At 34.0% G+C, this 17066-nt stretch overlaps 1 protein-coding gene across 1 annotated transcript in view; it reads left to right on the top strand.

Moving 5' to 3' along the window:
* The first annotated feature begins 466 nt into the window (after positions 1-466).
* Positions 467-17066, top strand: part of LOC110029166 (proteasome subunit alpha type-1-A-like) — a 27441-nt gene continuing 10841 nt past the window's right edge. Inside the window, exon 1 of the mRNA XM_020731332.1 lies at positions 467-946. Within this exon, the coding sequence (XP_020586991.1) occupies positions 596-946 (351 nt within the window). The 5' untranslated portion in view covers positions 467-595. The remainder of the gene's footprint in view (positions 947-17066) is intronic.

The following is a 17066-nucleotide window of genomic DNA, read 5'->3' on the forward strand; positions in this document are numbered from 1 at the left end:
AACCATTTTTACCAATCTCACTTTTGCATTTTCCTCTTCTTCTTCCTCGGCCCTCGCTTGCAATATGACTTTTTAAAATTAAAAAAAAATTATAATAGCCGCCACAACTCTTTGAGCAGTGATTTATTCTGTTATTTGTAAGATAGGGTGAAACAAAACGAGCTTATAGATAACTTCTTAAATAAAGGGGCATTTAGATGCATACAACTCATTTCTTACATATTTACATGTCGGACTCCTAAATATTCATATTCACATGCATGCCACTCAAATCTTTAACTTCACATTATAAATTTTAATATTTGAAATACACATTTTATGCATAGGCTTATAACACCAATGTGCTACAAGTGTAATATCCATCTTCGGTAGTTGGATAAATAAACAAATAGTTATTCGGTGGTATGTGCTAAAAATAAAATATGTATTAGAAAAACTTTTTTTTTTTTCTTTTTTAACCCTGCTTCCATTTTCTTGGCCGACACTTCAGCATCGATTGACGGCGCTCACAGATCGCAAATCCTCCGATTCCTCCGATTCTATTGCGTTCGAGACGAAAGGAGGACGTTACACCTTCGTGGTAGAAAGAAGAAAAATGTTTCGGAATCAGTACGATACCGATGTGACGACTTGGAGCCCTGCGGGGCGGCTCTTCCAAGTGGAGTACGCAATGGAGGCGGTGAAGCAGGGATCGGCTGCAATTGGGCTACGTTCTGCGACCCACATCGTTCTGGCTACCGTGAACAAGGCAACCTCCGAACTTTCTTCTCACCAGAAGAAAATCTTTAAAGTGGATGACCACATCGGCGTCGCTATCGCCGGCCTAACGGCTGATGGTCGCGTGCTCTCCAGATACCTTCGCAACGAGTGTATCAATCACTCCTTCGTCTACGAATCTCCTCTCCCCATCTCCCGCCTCGTGGTCCAGCTCGCCGACAAAGCTCAGGTTTATTATTATTATTATTTATTTACTCCGTTGATTCGTTTGTTTCATTAAATTTGTTGGTTTTTGAATGAAATTGAAGTTCTCATGTGCACGATCAGCCCCGAAAAATTTTATCATTAATTTTGGTGCTTAGGCTTTGTTGACCGACAGGTTGATTATAAGTGGAGAAGAAGCACTCTTCTCAATATTCCATTAATTCCCATAGATGGCCTAATTTCAACTCCCACTCTCAATGGTTGCATGCTGCAAGTTTTATTTTATTTTATTTTATGTCCTCTACAGGAGATCTGATGTGACCACCTCGGTATATGGTTTTTTGTTTTAATGTCTCTCATATCATACTAGGTATGTCGATGGTTTGTCTAAAGAACTTGTTTGTTAAGTTGATCCTTTTGCTTGGGTATGCTGATGATTGTTTGCATTCAGGCTTGGGGTAAGGGTAGTTAGCTATAAACTTCAAAGCATTGCCAGGGCATTGCAATTTATTTATGAGTTCCAATATAATTAAGGATTTTTTTCAGGCCCTATAAATGCGTGTCTGGCTATATTGGATTTAAACTTAAAGGAACTCTTATGATCCTTTGAGAGAACTTTGAATCAATTATCTGTTTGGCTTTTTTCTTTGTTCTTCTTTCAGGTACCAAATATAATGCAGTTTGTTTTGTTGTAAGATAATGATTTGGTGATTGAAATTATGCTCCTGATTGATTTTCAATTGTTTTATTTTAGGAGCCATTGCAAGGGACTGAAAATGTCTTGAATTCTTATTAGCCCAAACATGTTTAAGAATATTTCAAACTTTAAGTTTTCATACTATGCTTCCCATGCCCCACAGCAATATATGATAATGGCATTCTACACAAGTAATTTGTTTTTCTTACTAAATTGTTGTCTATCTTCATTATGATCATGCATAGATTCTTAAATTTTTGTCTTCTATTGGCTTTAGTTTATAGTTTTGAAGCATGTGGATGTCCTTAAAACATTCTTATTTTAATTGAATTTAGCATGAGAACGGATTCTGTATTGTTTGGCAAAGAATATTATTTTTCCAATTGTGATAGTTGGTTTTGACATTTGAAGCACAATTTACTTGGAATTTTTTGAAGAACGTTCATTCTTTGATGCCTGGCATCTTTCACTTGTATACCATTTTTCCACAGAATGTTCTTTTATGGGGAATCTTAAGTCTATATTAAAGATTATTGGCCCATATTCTTGAATTTGGAAGTGTGAGTAGAATTCCTTCTTAGCCTAAACTTGATGTAGCACAAGGAACTTGAGGAGGGAGGCCTGGACCAACCATAATAGCCCAAGTTAAGAAGAAAGTTGCTGCCAAACGAATATCCATGATAATAAGTCAATTAGAGAATTCTAATTAGAATTTTTATTTTCATATATGTTATAAAAAGTCATGTTTTGAAACTAAAATTTCTAAATTTAAAATTTGAATTGTGGTGGGATTTCTGTTCAATGAATTTAAATGGAGTTGATGGTTGAAAAATGAAAGGGAAATCACTATATAAGCATTTATGACTGGCTTCCTTTTTCAAAACTGGTAGAAGTTAAACTTCCCAAATGGTGTTTTAATTGCGTTTGTACCCTTTTATGCAGTTGTTCCTTACTCTCCCCTCCTTGCTATTTTTTTAATTTACTTTTCATGTAAAATGTTATAAATATTATATGCTAGTGGAGAGATGGGGGTACATGTTGGTTTGCTGCAGTTTTGGATTTTCTTCTCAAAGAAGCAAGGGCTTGGTGGGTGACCTCACCATTGAAAGGGTTTGGTGATCTTTTCAATTCTTACTACTTTGATGTGTAGTAGCTTACAAAATTTCTATAAAACTTACTGACTTTTATTGTAGAGCTCTTCCTCAATCTTATCCCCATACTCTACTACCGTTCCTCATTCTATTCCATCTTTAATTCTCTTCAAAAACACTTTGGGGGCTCTCGGTCTGCACTTGACTAAATTCAACTTAGTCTTGTTTTGCATCCATTTGACCTACTTAAAACCCTTGAAAAATTGTGAAACACTTGAGAGCCTAGGTTGACAGATCTCATATTCTCTTCACATCAAAAGCTCTAGACAAGCATGCTTTTGGGTTTGGGGCTATTTTCTTGCTCGGCCAATTACTATTGCAATGGAACTTAATGCTACTCCTAAATTTTCTCCAAGGCTTATATACCCTTCCTAACATCTTTTAAAAGCCATATGAACCAAATTAAGCTGCCACTTAAATGCTTAACCCGAATCTATATCATAATTGAAATAAGACTAATCCTGACAGGTTGATACACAATTTAAACAAACCTTTTGAGCATATCATATCGGTTTCTTTATTACTAATATAGTATGTTGGGGTTTTAATAAAGGAAGCTTGAGAAGAGGAAGAACTAAACATCATAAAACAGGTGCTAACGATGGAAATGAAACTATATTTTAATTGCTTTATTTGTTATTGGTGATTTATAAATGCCCCATGATCAAATTTAATTGGATTTCCATCTTATCCTATTAGTTATTTCCTTTGGTACATCCAATCCTTTCGATACTTTATACAAAAATTTTGATGAATGACAAATTTTTACTTTTTTCTTTTTTCCAATATAAGCTTTTATATCCATGTGTAGGGATTCTTATGGCTATTTTGCTGTCTTTCATAAACTTCTAACTCTTGCTTGGGGTTCTGCCATACCATGATTAACCAAAAAGAATTTCTTGAAAGCATTCTCATAGAACATTCAAAGTGTTTTTAAAGCTGCGGATTTCAAGCAAGTAACTTAATGAATCTTTAACATCTTACATTAAATTTGACAAATTTTTAGATCAATTTCATGTCAAACAAGTTTTAAATTTTTAATTGTTCCATTTCTTTACCATCAGGCATTTGGCTAAAATACCTTTTTTTTTAGGGTACATTTTGTCAAGGCCTCTTTCAGTATTTTTTTTCAGTTGCTATGTTTTTTTCTTTTAAAAGCTAGCACATCAAAATTTTGTCTTGTGTGTGAATATGAAAGCAGTATGTTGAATAAATATGCTTGCAGAAGAGCTTGCATATCTCTGCGAGAGTATCAAGGAGTACCTTTCATGCTAAACATCAAAGCAAAACTCCACATCACCAAATGAATTGCATGCCTATCGCTTAGTGAAACTGTTACCTCCTTTCATTGGGTTAGACATTTTTGTAGTCAGCTTCCATTTCAAGAAATCCAGTGTATTTTATATATTCTTTTGTTTCTTTTCTTTCAATACATTTTTATATTAAAGCCATTATTCTTTTATATTTATTTCCTAATAAATAGTTCAAAGAAAGTTGACATTAGTTATGCATGGTTATAGGAACTAAGATGCATATGATTCTTTGATATGAGACTAAGCTCGTGTAATTTAATCTCCTTTTGGATTTAGATCAAACGCATTTTCTTACATTTTCTAAATATATTTTCTAAATTTTGATTAATGCATGTATGTGGAGTTATTCGAAATTTTCAGCTGTCTTCTTTTGTTGGTCATTCTTTTTCTTAAACTAATTCAAATCAAATACTGAGGTTAATTATTTATCCATACCACATTTAATTGATTAATTCCTTATGGCTAGAATTCAAGTCAAACTACATGCCTAATCGTGATAGTCATTTGTTTTTCATTATTGTTTCATGTCTTGTTGATATATTAGTATTTACTTTTATGAAATACGGGACATTTAAACTCTTCCATTTTTTTAAAATTTCATCTGAGATAACAACTCTTGCAAAGTTACAATTCTTGCTTTAAATGTTTTTAAGTTATGTCTTATTGTTAGTGTGATGGGGAGCACTCTTTCTCTTATTTCTCAATTGAAAAAATATGTTACCTTATCTCTATAGACTAGGAAAATATCTAATATAGAAAAGATCCTCTAATTAGATTTCTTCTTATTAGATCACTTAATATTAGCTGGCTAATATACACACTTTCTAACATACAAGTTTTAGATTTATTATTTTTCATAAAACTTCCTTTTAAGCTAGAGCATAGATATTTATCATGCCTAAATTGTTATAAATATAAGTTACCCTAGTATTATTAGGGCCTTTGTTATGATGTCCCATAGTTGTTCTTCGACCTTTATAAGAGTTACATAAATCAAATTTTGTTGAATCTTTTAACGAACAAAATGACAATCTATCTCAATGTGCTTAATTCGTTCATGGAACATAGTGTTTGAAGCAACATGAATTGCAACTTGATCATCACACCACAAATTTGTTGGAGTTGTTATATTAAAACCTTTTTTTGTCATGAATTGGGGGATTCATATCAATTCATTTGAAGCTTGCGACATTGCTCAATATTTAGATTATGCAGTGGATCGTGACATTACATTTTATTTCCTACTCTTCCATGACCAAATTGTCACAAAAAAAAATCCAATATACATTAATGGATATTCGATCAATCTAGGAACTCTCTTAATCTATACGAAGAAACATTCAATATTTTTGTGCCCATAGTTCTGATATAGAATATCTTGTTTAGAAGCTCTTTTGAGGTAACATAGTATCTGCTCCAAAGCTGACTATTGATGGACTATAGGGGGAAAAGAATTTTGCTTCTCTGCACCACAAACTCTTCTAATGTTTGGCTGAATTTTTAATACCATGCTCGAGGACTTTGCTTCAATTTATATAATGACTTTCAAAGGAGACATACTTCCCTAGACTCCCCCTGAGCCACAGACTTAGGAGGTTGCTCCATGCATACTTCTTTTAACATGCCACAATGCAAAAAGACATCATTCACATCATGCTGGTGTGGAGACCAATTATTCATCGCAACCAACGTCAAAAATAGATGGACATAATTCAACTTAGTTACTAGAGAGTACGTGTCCAAGTAGCCAATCCCATAAGTTGATCATAGCCATTAGTAAACAATCAAGCTTTGAGCAAGCTACAGATCCATTAGAATAAAACTTGACTGCAAAGACTTATTTACAACCAAAAATTTTCTTGTCGAAAGTTAGTTCAATTAGTTCCCAAGTTCTATTTTCAGTCATGACATTCTTTCATTAAGCATTACTGCTCGCTACCCAGAATAGGATATGGTTTGCTGAACAAATTTCAGGACCTCAATGGAGTTAAGAAACAATAAAAGAGTAAGAAGTAGAAGTTAACTAATTATTAGTTAACTAATGAGGAAATGAGATAGGCTTATTGGCGTTTACCTCTTTGAAAATAATACATAAATTAAGATCACTAGGCGGAGGATCCATCAAAGAAGACGATACCGGTGTTGGTTTAGGATCTGGAGGATGAGGTCTTCTCGAGTAAACTTTAGTGATATTTGGTCTAGGCTAAGACATTGGTGGTGGAAGTAGAGTTGAACTAATGATGTGATACATTAACAACTCATCGGAATCTTTTGATTTGGATTTGTTCATGAAAGGTGATATCAATAAAGACCATTTGTCTGTTTAAAAAGAAAAAAATATTGACTCTTTTTGCAAAGGAGAGTATCTTGGAAAGATACATTTTAATTACTTAAGTTGCGTTTGGGGCACTTATTTGTGTGGGCGGCATTTTTCCAACGCCTACCGCGTTTTGTTAATATCCACAGACGCGGTATACGGGTTGCGTCCTGTGTCTAGCCCCTACGCTTTCCTCCATTTGCCCTTCTGCCCTCGCTCTTCTCTCCGCTCGTCTCATGCGGAAGCCCTATCTGCTCGATTCTCTCCTCATTTCTCTCAATTGTTGCCTTCTTATCCCCGATCTGTGCTTCTGGTGCTCTGTAAGTAACCTCATCGTCACCTCTGTTTTATTGATTTTCGACCTCCAGGGATTTTTTGGTTTGAAATCTCCTATCTGCTTTGATGTCAGAATTTTTTTATGCTTTCGTTGAAAGAATGGCTTTTGTGCTAAGGTTTTATTTATATTATTTCGTGGTGGTTTGCTCTGTTGATTTTTCGTCTATATGCACTCTTTGGTTAGAATTGTTTTATTCTACATTTTCGAAACGGATGGATTTCAGAGGTTCTTGTGTGGCATTTGCCCTTCTGTGGATGGGGCACTGTCGCGTGCGTTGGTGGATTGGGTTGGTGAGATTGTAAGATGGATATGAGAAGATTTTGGAGGAGATACTGTTTGGCTTTAAAGTGATAAACTGTTTGGCTTGACCTTGATAGATGGAATTTGCCCTTCTTGTGAGAAGATGAATATGAAAAGGAATTAGAGATGGATTGGCTTGTTTTCCTTGCTCCATATGGATGGCAGCTCTTTGGAATTGTGGTGATTACAGGTGATGGTACTTTTATAAATCTTGGAAGCTTCTTTGCAACCTTATGAATTGTGAGGGTATGGGGATCTTGAAATTTTTGGAAGCTTTTTTGCAAGATTTGAATAGAAATTAGGTAATTCATTCGAGAAAAATAGTTGCATCATTAGATAAAATCGTTTTTTTGCGGGATTATCGCCATATTAGCTCTTGATTTGTCTGGCTCTAATATGCAAAAATTCTCAATGTTACATCTTGCATGCTTCTATTGGTTTTTTTTTGTTTTTGTTTTTTGTTTGTATGGTCAATTGGTTGTGCTCAAGATGCGTACACATTCATCTATGCTTCACAGAACTTCCATTTTTTAACAATGATGATCGGGGCCAAGAAAATATATTTTGGCTTTAAATTTGATTCTTTCACATAGATGATTGAGATATCTTTTAAATCATGACGTGCCAATTTGCCATATATCATTGTGAATGATTGGAATGCAATGGCAAAGGAAGTGTAAATATCGTTAGAATTTAATGACAAAGGCATTATCTTGTATGCTTCTGGTTTATCTATTCTTTTCTGCATATAATTCTGTTGCAAACAACATTTCTGAACAGGGGCAGAATGATCATTTATACAGCAACAACTACAAATAAGCTATTATGAATAAACTTTCTCAAATAACAAACCAGCTTATCCTGATAATCTGCAGATTATTAGCTTGTCAGGATAATCTGCTTATATCTGCAGCTGCCCCAAACAGACCCATAGGGTCCAATTTAGAAATAGGTAGAGTATCACGAACAAAATAAGTATACTAAAATATATGTGGTTCAATGGGAAAGAGAGAGTTGGTTGGAAATAAAACTTAGTAGGTAGACGTCCGATTAATCATTAAATATGTAGTATAAACTGTAGCAACCAAAAAATATTTGAGTACATTAGTTTGAAACAAAAGAGTTTTATCTGTCTTAAGAGGATTTCTATTTTTCTTTTAGTTACTTCATTTAACTTGGAGTATTGACAGAGAATGATTGGTGAAACATTCCATTTTATATCATGTTTGTCTGAAAAGGTGCAGAGATATTTTTTGGCATTGTCATTTTTCAGAATCTTAATAAAAATATTGAATTGAGTTTTAATTTTAGCACAAAGATTGAAAATTTTATAGTAATTCAATAAGTGATTTCATAAAGTCAAGGCACACGAGAAAAATCATCCACAAAAAGTGACAATATCAAAATCTATTTGATAAAATAGGACAAAATCCCCATACATTAAAATGAACCAAGTCAAAAGTATGAATAATTCTTTTATTAATTTTAGGAATAGAAAACAAACGATGATGTTTAGCAAATTGACCCGACTCAATCTAAAGACGATAATTGTTGAAATTGAGTGTATAACTTTTTTAGCATTGGTAGTGATGGATGTCTTAATCGATAATGAATCTCAAACGAAGATAAGGTGCTGGAACATTCTATGAGTCCAGTAGTTCGTTGCCCTAGATGTATAGCCATGTTGGTTCTCTTCTTTTATCAATAATTTTTTTCGTCATAATAAGATTCTAAGAAAGACAATGGTCATGAAAGAATAAGATACAACAGTTAAGAGCACGAATAATTTTGCTATTATAAATAAGATTAAAAGAGAATTGAGGTAAATTAAGGACAAGTGTTAAATATAATGTAGGTGTAATATTAATGGTACTAGAACCAAGAATTTTAGAGATGGATACATCTGCAAAGATGATGGTAGAAATATATTTATGATAGGTGGAAAAACGTTTTGGATTATATGTTATGTAATTTGTGGCACCAAAATCATTGACACATTGTGTGGAATATGAACAAGACATCATTGTTACTTGACACAATAAAGGCATTAATGTAGGGAGATTTTTTGGATCCTTCCTGAAATTGGATGAATTTAACATATTCATATGTTGAAATCGAGCGTTACTCTGAGATGCCTTATTAGTAGTGACCATGTGAGTTGATTGTAATCTAGAACCTTTCGGATTTTTTTTTGCAACTTCTGACACTATCTCTTTGTATGGATCAGGTTCATTGTAGTAGTAACAAACTAACCTTGGGTTGTGATTTTCATAATTTAGACTTTCACTTCCATAATTGTCTCCAGACTGAGGTTTACTGATGTCTGTTTTTTTTTTTGACTAACAAGAGTGCTAGGTTGTACGAATGAAGCTTAGTAACTCGGCATAATATGCAACACTCTAGTATAGGCTTTTCTTAGAGTAGTAACTTCAGGGTAAGATAAGATCTGTGATTTGACATATTCATACTGAGAGTTGAGGTCAGCTAAAAAACTCATAATATCCTTTTGTTCTATTTGAGTCCGCTGATTCCGAACATCAATATTAAAGGGCAATAGTGTATTCAATTTTTTCATAAACACGTTTAAAGTGCATGTGATAAGTGTTAAGTGATTGATTTTATTGTTTGGCTTGATAGAATTGCTTACTTACATCAAAGTTCAAAAATATTTTTTCTCTCAAAACACAAATGTCAATTCCTCTCACATTTTTAACATAATCACAATGAGTATTATGACAAGATTGATCAGGATCGAAAGAGTTCTATATTTGTATCAAAAGTTGGATATCAATTCTCATTTACTCAGAATAATTCATATCAGTCTCAGTTAGAGGATTATCAATGAGATGACTCTATTGAGAAATCCTTCTCAAGTAAACTCTCATTGTTTTATTTTAGTAAACATAATTGACATCATTTAATTTTTCATCCGTAATTTTAGCTACTGCTTAAACTGAACCTGTCACCACATGTTTTTGTTCATTAGCCTCACTTATCACCAATGATGGCATCCCAATGTGTTGGTATGAACGAGATGTACAGGCTAACCGAAGGATGGGCAAACTCCATAGACGAGTGATACTGAGTCGTAGAAGACAAATGACTTAATGAAAAATTCAATGATCGTCGAAGACTAATAAAGTCGACGAACAACTCCATGGGATATGACCACTAATGATAGCCAACAACATTCAAGCTAGCGGTGTCGGGATGAAGTCGAAGCAGATAAAGATTCGAGTGACGCCCTCATCCCGTCACAAGCTTCAAACATTGCACATGAAACCACACAATGTAGACGAAGCCGAATGATGCAGCGAAGCGATGGAAGGAGGAAGATTTGAACGTTGCAGGCAAAACTGCATGATGCAGATGGAGCCAAATGACATAAGCCAAATCGGTTGAAGCAGACGAGGACGAATGACACAGACTAAGTCGTGACGCAGAACGACAAACAACATAGGTAAGGCCGCCCTCACATGCGAGGAATGAAGCCGAATCGAGGAGGGCCACGAGCCATGCTTGGCTTTGATGCCATGTTCGAGATGTATCTCTTTCTCTTATTGATATATGTTCCATATGTGTATACACTTCTATTTCTATATATTAGAAATATCTCTAATATTAAAAATATTTTGTAATTATATCTCTCTAATTAGATTACATAACATAAGCTTTAAATTTATTACTTTCCATAATAGTTAGTTTACTTTTGCTTTAACATACTAATATACATAGCAACGTTTCAGTCAATCTTCAGCTGAGCTCTTGGTGCTTCAATATGCATAATGGTGTAAAAATATTTTTACTGGAAAGGATGACCGGATGTATAGCTTCAATAGACTTTTTTTTTTTTTTGGTAAGAAAAAGGAATCGTTTATTAATAACAAAAAGAGGGATACAGATATGGCGGTACCTCAACTGCACCCAGTGCAACTCACTCGAGAGAAACATAACCTAAGGGCTCAAAACTCCTTAAGTAGACACAAACACTACAACTCACTCTCTAATCAAAGCAAGAGGAGCATGAGGAGAAAGTGCTGGAAAAGTCCACTACATGATTACTCCAGGAAGTAAAGTCATGAACAGTAATGAATTCTTTGGGCAACCTGCAAAGGAGAACATTGCAAGACAAAGCCAACTTGCCAAAAACGAAGATAAATATATCCAACCAGCTAATCTTGCAATAAACCAGAAGTTAGAGATATAAAAGAAATTATAAAAATGATCCAAGGCCACAAATACAAAATAATGGACACAACTAAACAAAGGCAACTAAGTTATGTTTGAATGGCTTCGTAGCTAAAGACAGAAAGCTATATTGGTTCATGAAGCCATCCAAACAAAAGAAAACTACCAAGTTTAAACCAACCATAAAATACAATGCCCAACTACCATGGAGAAGAAGATGAAAAGGAGAACCAAACACTAGAGGAATGAGACCGAGAAAAGAGATAGAACAACCATATCAAGAAAAAGTAAATAAAAAAAGGAAAACAAAGCTGAGAGAAAACAAAAAATCATAAAAAATGAATCCATTAGAAGTCTTAGGACACTTCAGGCTAAAGCCAAAAAGCTCTAGCCATGAAGTGCCCCAAGACCCTCACATGAATCCATAGAAATCAAAGCAGATGAGAGCAACACCAAAACAGACTACAAACAACCAAGCAAAATATCAAAGGGATGCTGGATCAAACTCCTGAATAAGAGCATACTTGGATGGCCCCTTAAATAGATGAAAAAGCAAAAGGACTAAGATTAGTAAATGTGGGGGCAGGTACAACGAGAAAAAGATAATGGAGAAAAGACATGACTCGGACTAGCAGATACTCAGAAACCTTCAAAGATCACAAACAAAAAACGACTAGCTATATTACCATCTAAAAGGACAAGCAATAGAAAAATCAGACCGACATCATCAGAGATCTGGAGAATACATGAAAAATTGACCAGAAGGACTGCCAAGATAACCCCCATATCATTTGCCAAAGCAGAGATAAAATAAACTAGAAAATCTTCCAGCCAAGGCTGCCTAAACTTAGAGCATAAAACTAATATTAGATGGATTAACTCTTTGTTAAGAGAAGCAATCTAACAATAATTGAAAAGCCCCTTGAAGAGGCAAAAAACAAAGCACCTACTAACAATAACACAAATAACCATATCCTTACCTAACACAAATATGAAATAACACATATTTGCATTTTTCTATTTTGAAGAAAAGAACAAAAGTATTCCGCTAAAGGGCGGCATAGAGAAATCCCTACTATCCAGCTAGTAATTAATCAACCAACGAAACTTCAAAAAGAAAATAACAAAGCAAAAGAGAAATAAAAACGAAGAAGATTAGGAAATTATAGATAAACAACATCTCTAATGTAAAGCAAACCCACCCATTTTATCAAGATTAATCAAACCACTGTTACGATCCAAAACTAAAATCAGCTGGCAAACAACAACGAATTGCAATAAATAGGTGAAAAACTCAAACAAGGGCCGCTCTTACGAAAATCAAAGGAAACAAGCAAGATACAATGATGATCTACTGTTCAAGAGGTAGGTTGTCTCTCCCACAACCCTAGATGTCGCTAGGACACCACAGGAAGGAAAGAAAATAAGAACCAGCAAAACATGCATAAAAGGAACAAACCCTAACCCTTAGGCACTAATACATACTCCTCAAGTTTTCCTTTCAAATTTACCCCCAAAAGCCCTCTTAATTCCTTTTCTTCTATACGATCTGTAGGGCCCCACCCGAGTGCTAGGATCGCCCGGACGAGATTTGGGCTGGGCCAACTGGTTTGGCTCCTTTTGGCTAGTCCAAACCTGAACCGGCTCACGTAGCATGGGAGGTGTCCTGTGTGTATTTGGGGTAATGGAAGGAGTCTCGTGCGTATCAACCTCTTAATTCAAAGGTACAATTGGAGTTGTTAAACAACAACAAACCTTGAGTTTGTGTCCCTTTTTTTGCTAACTAGTCCGCACAAGCATTCCGTTCTCTAAAAATATACTCCCTTTTATAGTTAAACGAATTGAGAAGGTTTGTAATATCAATCAATAAATAAAGGAGATAGGAGCTAGCATAGTATATAGCCAAACATTTAGTTATTAGTTCCATCTCTATCAAAATGTGCTGAACTAGCAAAGATTTAGCAAGTGAAAGTTCATGTTTAAGAGCAAATAATTCAACAGAAATGACAGAATTTTTAGAGATAGGACCACCAACAGCAACTATAAATTGTAGGGGTAGGTTTGACAATTAGATTGTCACGTGCTTATGGATATGTTTGTTGCTGCATGATGGAAATTGTACCTCTGACTAATGCTGAGGGTAATTGATTAGGCATTTTATACGAGCTCATTCCAAACTTCCTAAATTCATGATATTACCATATGCTTATTGACTGCTATAAGATGAGATTGTAAAGGAACAAAGATGTTCTTAAGGATCCAAGTCTTCCAAATGCTATTAGATCTTGAAACTTGTTTTCCACTAACTTTAGTCTCTAGATGGTGATAGTGATTCAAAACTTTAAACCATGCCATCTCCAAGCTTGGCACATCAAATTTAAGCAGTTTTACGTTATAAACCGCAGTCACTTTTGGAGTTTGGAATTTATTTTCAGTCTTTGTAGATCAGGCATTTAATCTTTGGGATGAAAAATTTTGTAGAATCTATTTGTCAAGTTCATTTCTTATTTGTTTTTTGAGTTGTCGGTCTTTCAATTTTGCTATCATTATCAAGATGTGATAATGGACTTCGATGATGGAGGCATGATATGCACCCATGGATCATCAGTTAACAACATTGTCGATCTATTTTTAGTTTCGAAAGAACACCTACCTTGATAATAGAACCAATCTTACATATATATAAAGTTTTTTGTTTTAAAATTGTCGATGCCTTGATTATTTCCATATTTTCCTACCTTATAGATGCTAAGCAATACATCATTTTGATTTCAACTCTAGATCAAAAATAGTTGAACATTGGTGATAGGCTGATAGAAAATCATAAAGCTTTTGTCAAAGCTTGTAAAATGAATCTAAATTTTATATTTGATAGTGTTTGGGTGTTTCTTAGAAGTGAAGTCCAATTTCTCAATCTATTGTGTAGAGTGGTTAATTTATTATTAGAACAACACGCCTGAATGATGCGTTGCATCGTCAATCATGGTAACAAATTGTCAAGGGCTTATTTGATGTTATATGTAATGAAATTCCTTGGTTTAACCCCATTGTGATGAGAAAATGTGCAATGGTTTCTCAGATTTAAAACAAAGATTGTATGCTACGTAAATTTTGTGATTTGAGTGGGAAGGCAAAAAAAACTAATCGGCGTGATGATTAGAAAAAAAAGTCTTATTCGCATGAAAAAAGATGAGCATGGAGAGAAATACATTTAAATTGGAGAATGTTATAAGTTGTTGTAGGGAGGGCTAATAATCAAACTATATTAGTGGTTGATGTAGACGAAGAGTAAAAAGTATAATTATTGAGGTCAGTGATATGTTGATTAATATTAAGTTTAATTATAAATGAAAACATAATAAGTGTGATTAGAGTTTATGCTTCTTATGTTCTATGAGAAGATGGTGGGAAAAATCAATTTAGGGACATTATGTATGAACTATTACATCATACACTTTAGAGGGGGGTTACTTATTAGAGCTGCCTTAAATGGACATCTAATTTTAATAGGATGTGTTATAAGAGGATATAGAGATATGAAAAAGGAGATGTAAATACAAAGGTAGAAGTTATACTTAATTTTGTAGAAATATATATGCTAGCAATGTAAGTGCATTTTAAGGAAAAAAATAGAAATTTTAGTTATAATTGAAGTTGGAATGGCTAAGGGTTTGTTTGAGGCAACTTGTTGATTTGCTTTTTCAAATTGTTGACTCACTTTCATTCTTTTTCGGTTGAGTCACCAAACAAATCTACGAGGAAGTTGTAATATAAATTATGTAAATTTTTTTTTTGGGTAATCAAATGCAATATTAAGAATAATATACTATCTTTAAAGGCAGAAATATTATTTTATTATGGATTTAATACCTAAAAAAATTCAAAATCAAGTCCAAAGTTTTTTTTTTTCTCATCTAATTCAGGTAATATAGTGTTTATTATATTATGTGGTATTTTTGATCTTTGTAAAAGCAAGCACTTGTAGTCAACAAAATTATGGAAGAGATAATTTTATAAGAATTGTCTCGATTAAAGTAGTGCATTGTGTCTCTAAGAATTTCATTGTTTAGATTTAAGATTGCTATTTACTAAAATTTACCCTAAATACAATTCTAAAATGGTATTTTTTGCTCTCACACAATTGGAATTTTTCTTGATATCTGATTTTCCAAATGCCCTAAAATTTATTGGGTTGTTCAAGGTAACATATTGTCACACTCCGTCATCTTCAAGAATAATTGACAAGCTAATTATGAGAAATGAAGATTCTAGAGAAGACCAGAATGAAGAGAGCAATCCAAGGGACTCCATAAGATTCGAAGGCATTCTAGAAAAAACTAGAAAGAAGGAGATTATTCCAAGAAATTTTAGAAGGTTCCATTTAATTCTAGAAATATATTGAAAGAAGCAAGCTTCAAAAGAACTCTAGAATATTCTAGAAAATTCTGGAATCATGTATATGTAAAGAGTAATGTAGAACTGTCTAGAAATTAGTATATTCTAATGTAATCTAGAAAGTTCCCTTAGTCTTGGAGAGGACTATAAATAAGAGTTTCTCCCCCTCATTTGTATCCATCTAAGAACCATCCAAATTTCCAAGTATTCAAGTGTTGTAATCTTTTTTTCTTAATGAAGTGTTTATTTCTCCAATACTTCTCCCAACTCTTCTTCCTAGAGTGTTTTATGTTACAAGTCCAAGCGTTGTGACGGCTAGGTTGATTTAGTGCCAAGGGCGGTGCAGTGGCACGGTTGACTTGAGATAAATTAGTATGTGACAATATGCATGTAAGAGAAAATGATTCACCGAGCTTCAGTTGATTTTGATGTGCTCTTGATGCTTGCATGAACCTAAGCAATTACTAATAAAATATAAATTGCAAGTTATAATATTTTGATCATAGTTTTATATAAGTTACAAACCTTTGATCATTTTAGTGCATATTTTACATATGACCGATGTCAATATGAAAATTGTGTATTATTTTGGTTCAAGTGACTACGATGACTTTATGCTTACGTCTCCACCTTCGATGAAAAAATAATTCTAATGCCAGTGTTTTAAACATTTTAATTAACACTAAAGGTGTGATGTGAAAAAAGCTAATTTGATGAGTTTTGTTATAACATTTTTGCAAAACATTCAAAATGATTGACCAAATATTTTCCTATTTCTGTTGGATTAGATCAGGGATCGACTTTAAGCTCATATCTTTTTGCTTTAGTTATGGATGGCCTTACTGGACATCTACAGGAGGATGTACCTTGGTGTATGCTTTTTGCTGATGATATCCTTCTCGTGGATAAAACGAGAGAAAAAACCCAGGAAAAACTTGAAATATGGAGGTCTACATTGGAGTCTAAAGGCCTTCATTTAAGTAGAACTAAAACTGAATACATGGAATGTAATGTTAGTAGTAGTAGCTCTAGTGACAGAAGTGTGACTTTGGGTGATCAAATTATTAAAAGGTGTGAACGATTTAGATATCTTGGGTCCAAAGCAATGGTGATATAGATGGGGATGTTAATAGTAGAATTCAAGTTGGTTGGTTGAAGTGGAGGAATGCTTCGGGCCTTTTGTGTGATAGAAAAGTACCGCTTAGACTGAAAGGAAAATTTTATAAGATGGTGGTGAGACCTGCAATGCTCTATGGCGCTGGATGTTGGCCTTTAAAAGAGAAGCATGATACTTAGAGTGGAGAGTGGATGTTGAATGCTCTAAGTGTTGTTGAGATGAAAATGATTAGGTGGATGAGTGGCTTTACACTTAGAGACAAAATGCGAAATGAATATATTCGTGATAGGGTTGGTAGGGTTGGTGTAGCTCCAGTGACAAACAAAATTA

The sequence above is a fragment of the Phalaenopsis equestris genome, unplaced genomic scaffold (genome assembly GCF_001263595.1).
Source record: "Phalaenopsis equestris unplaced genomic scaffold, ASM126359v1 Scaffold000552, whole genome shotgun sequence".
NCBI lineage: Eukaryota > Viridiplantae > Streptophyta > Magnoliopsida > Asparagales > Orchidaceae > Phalaenopsis > Phalaenopsis equestris.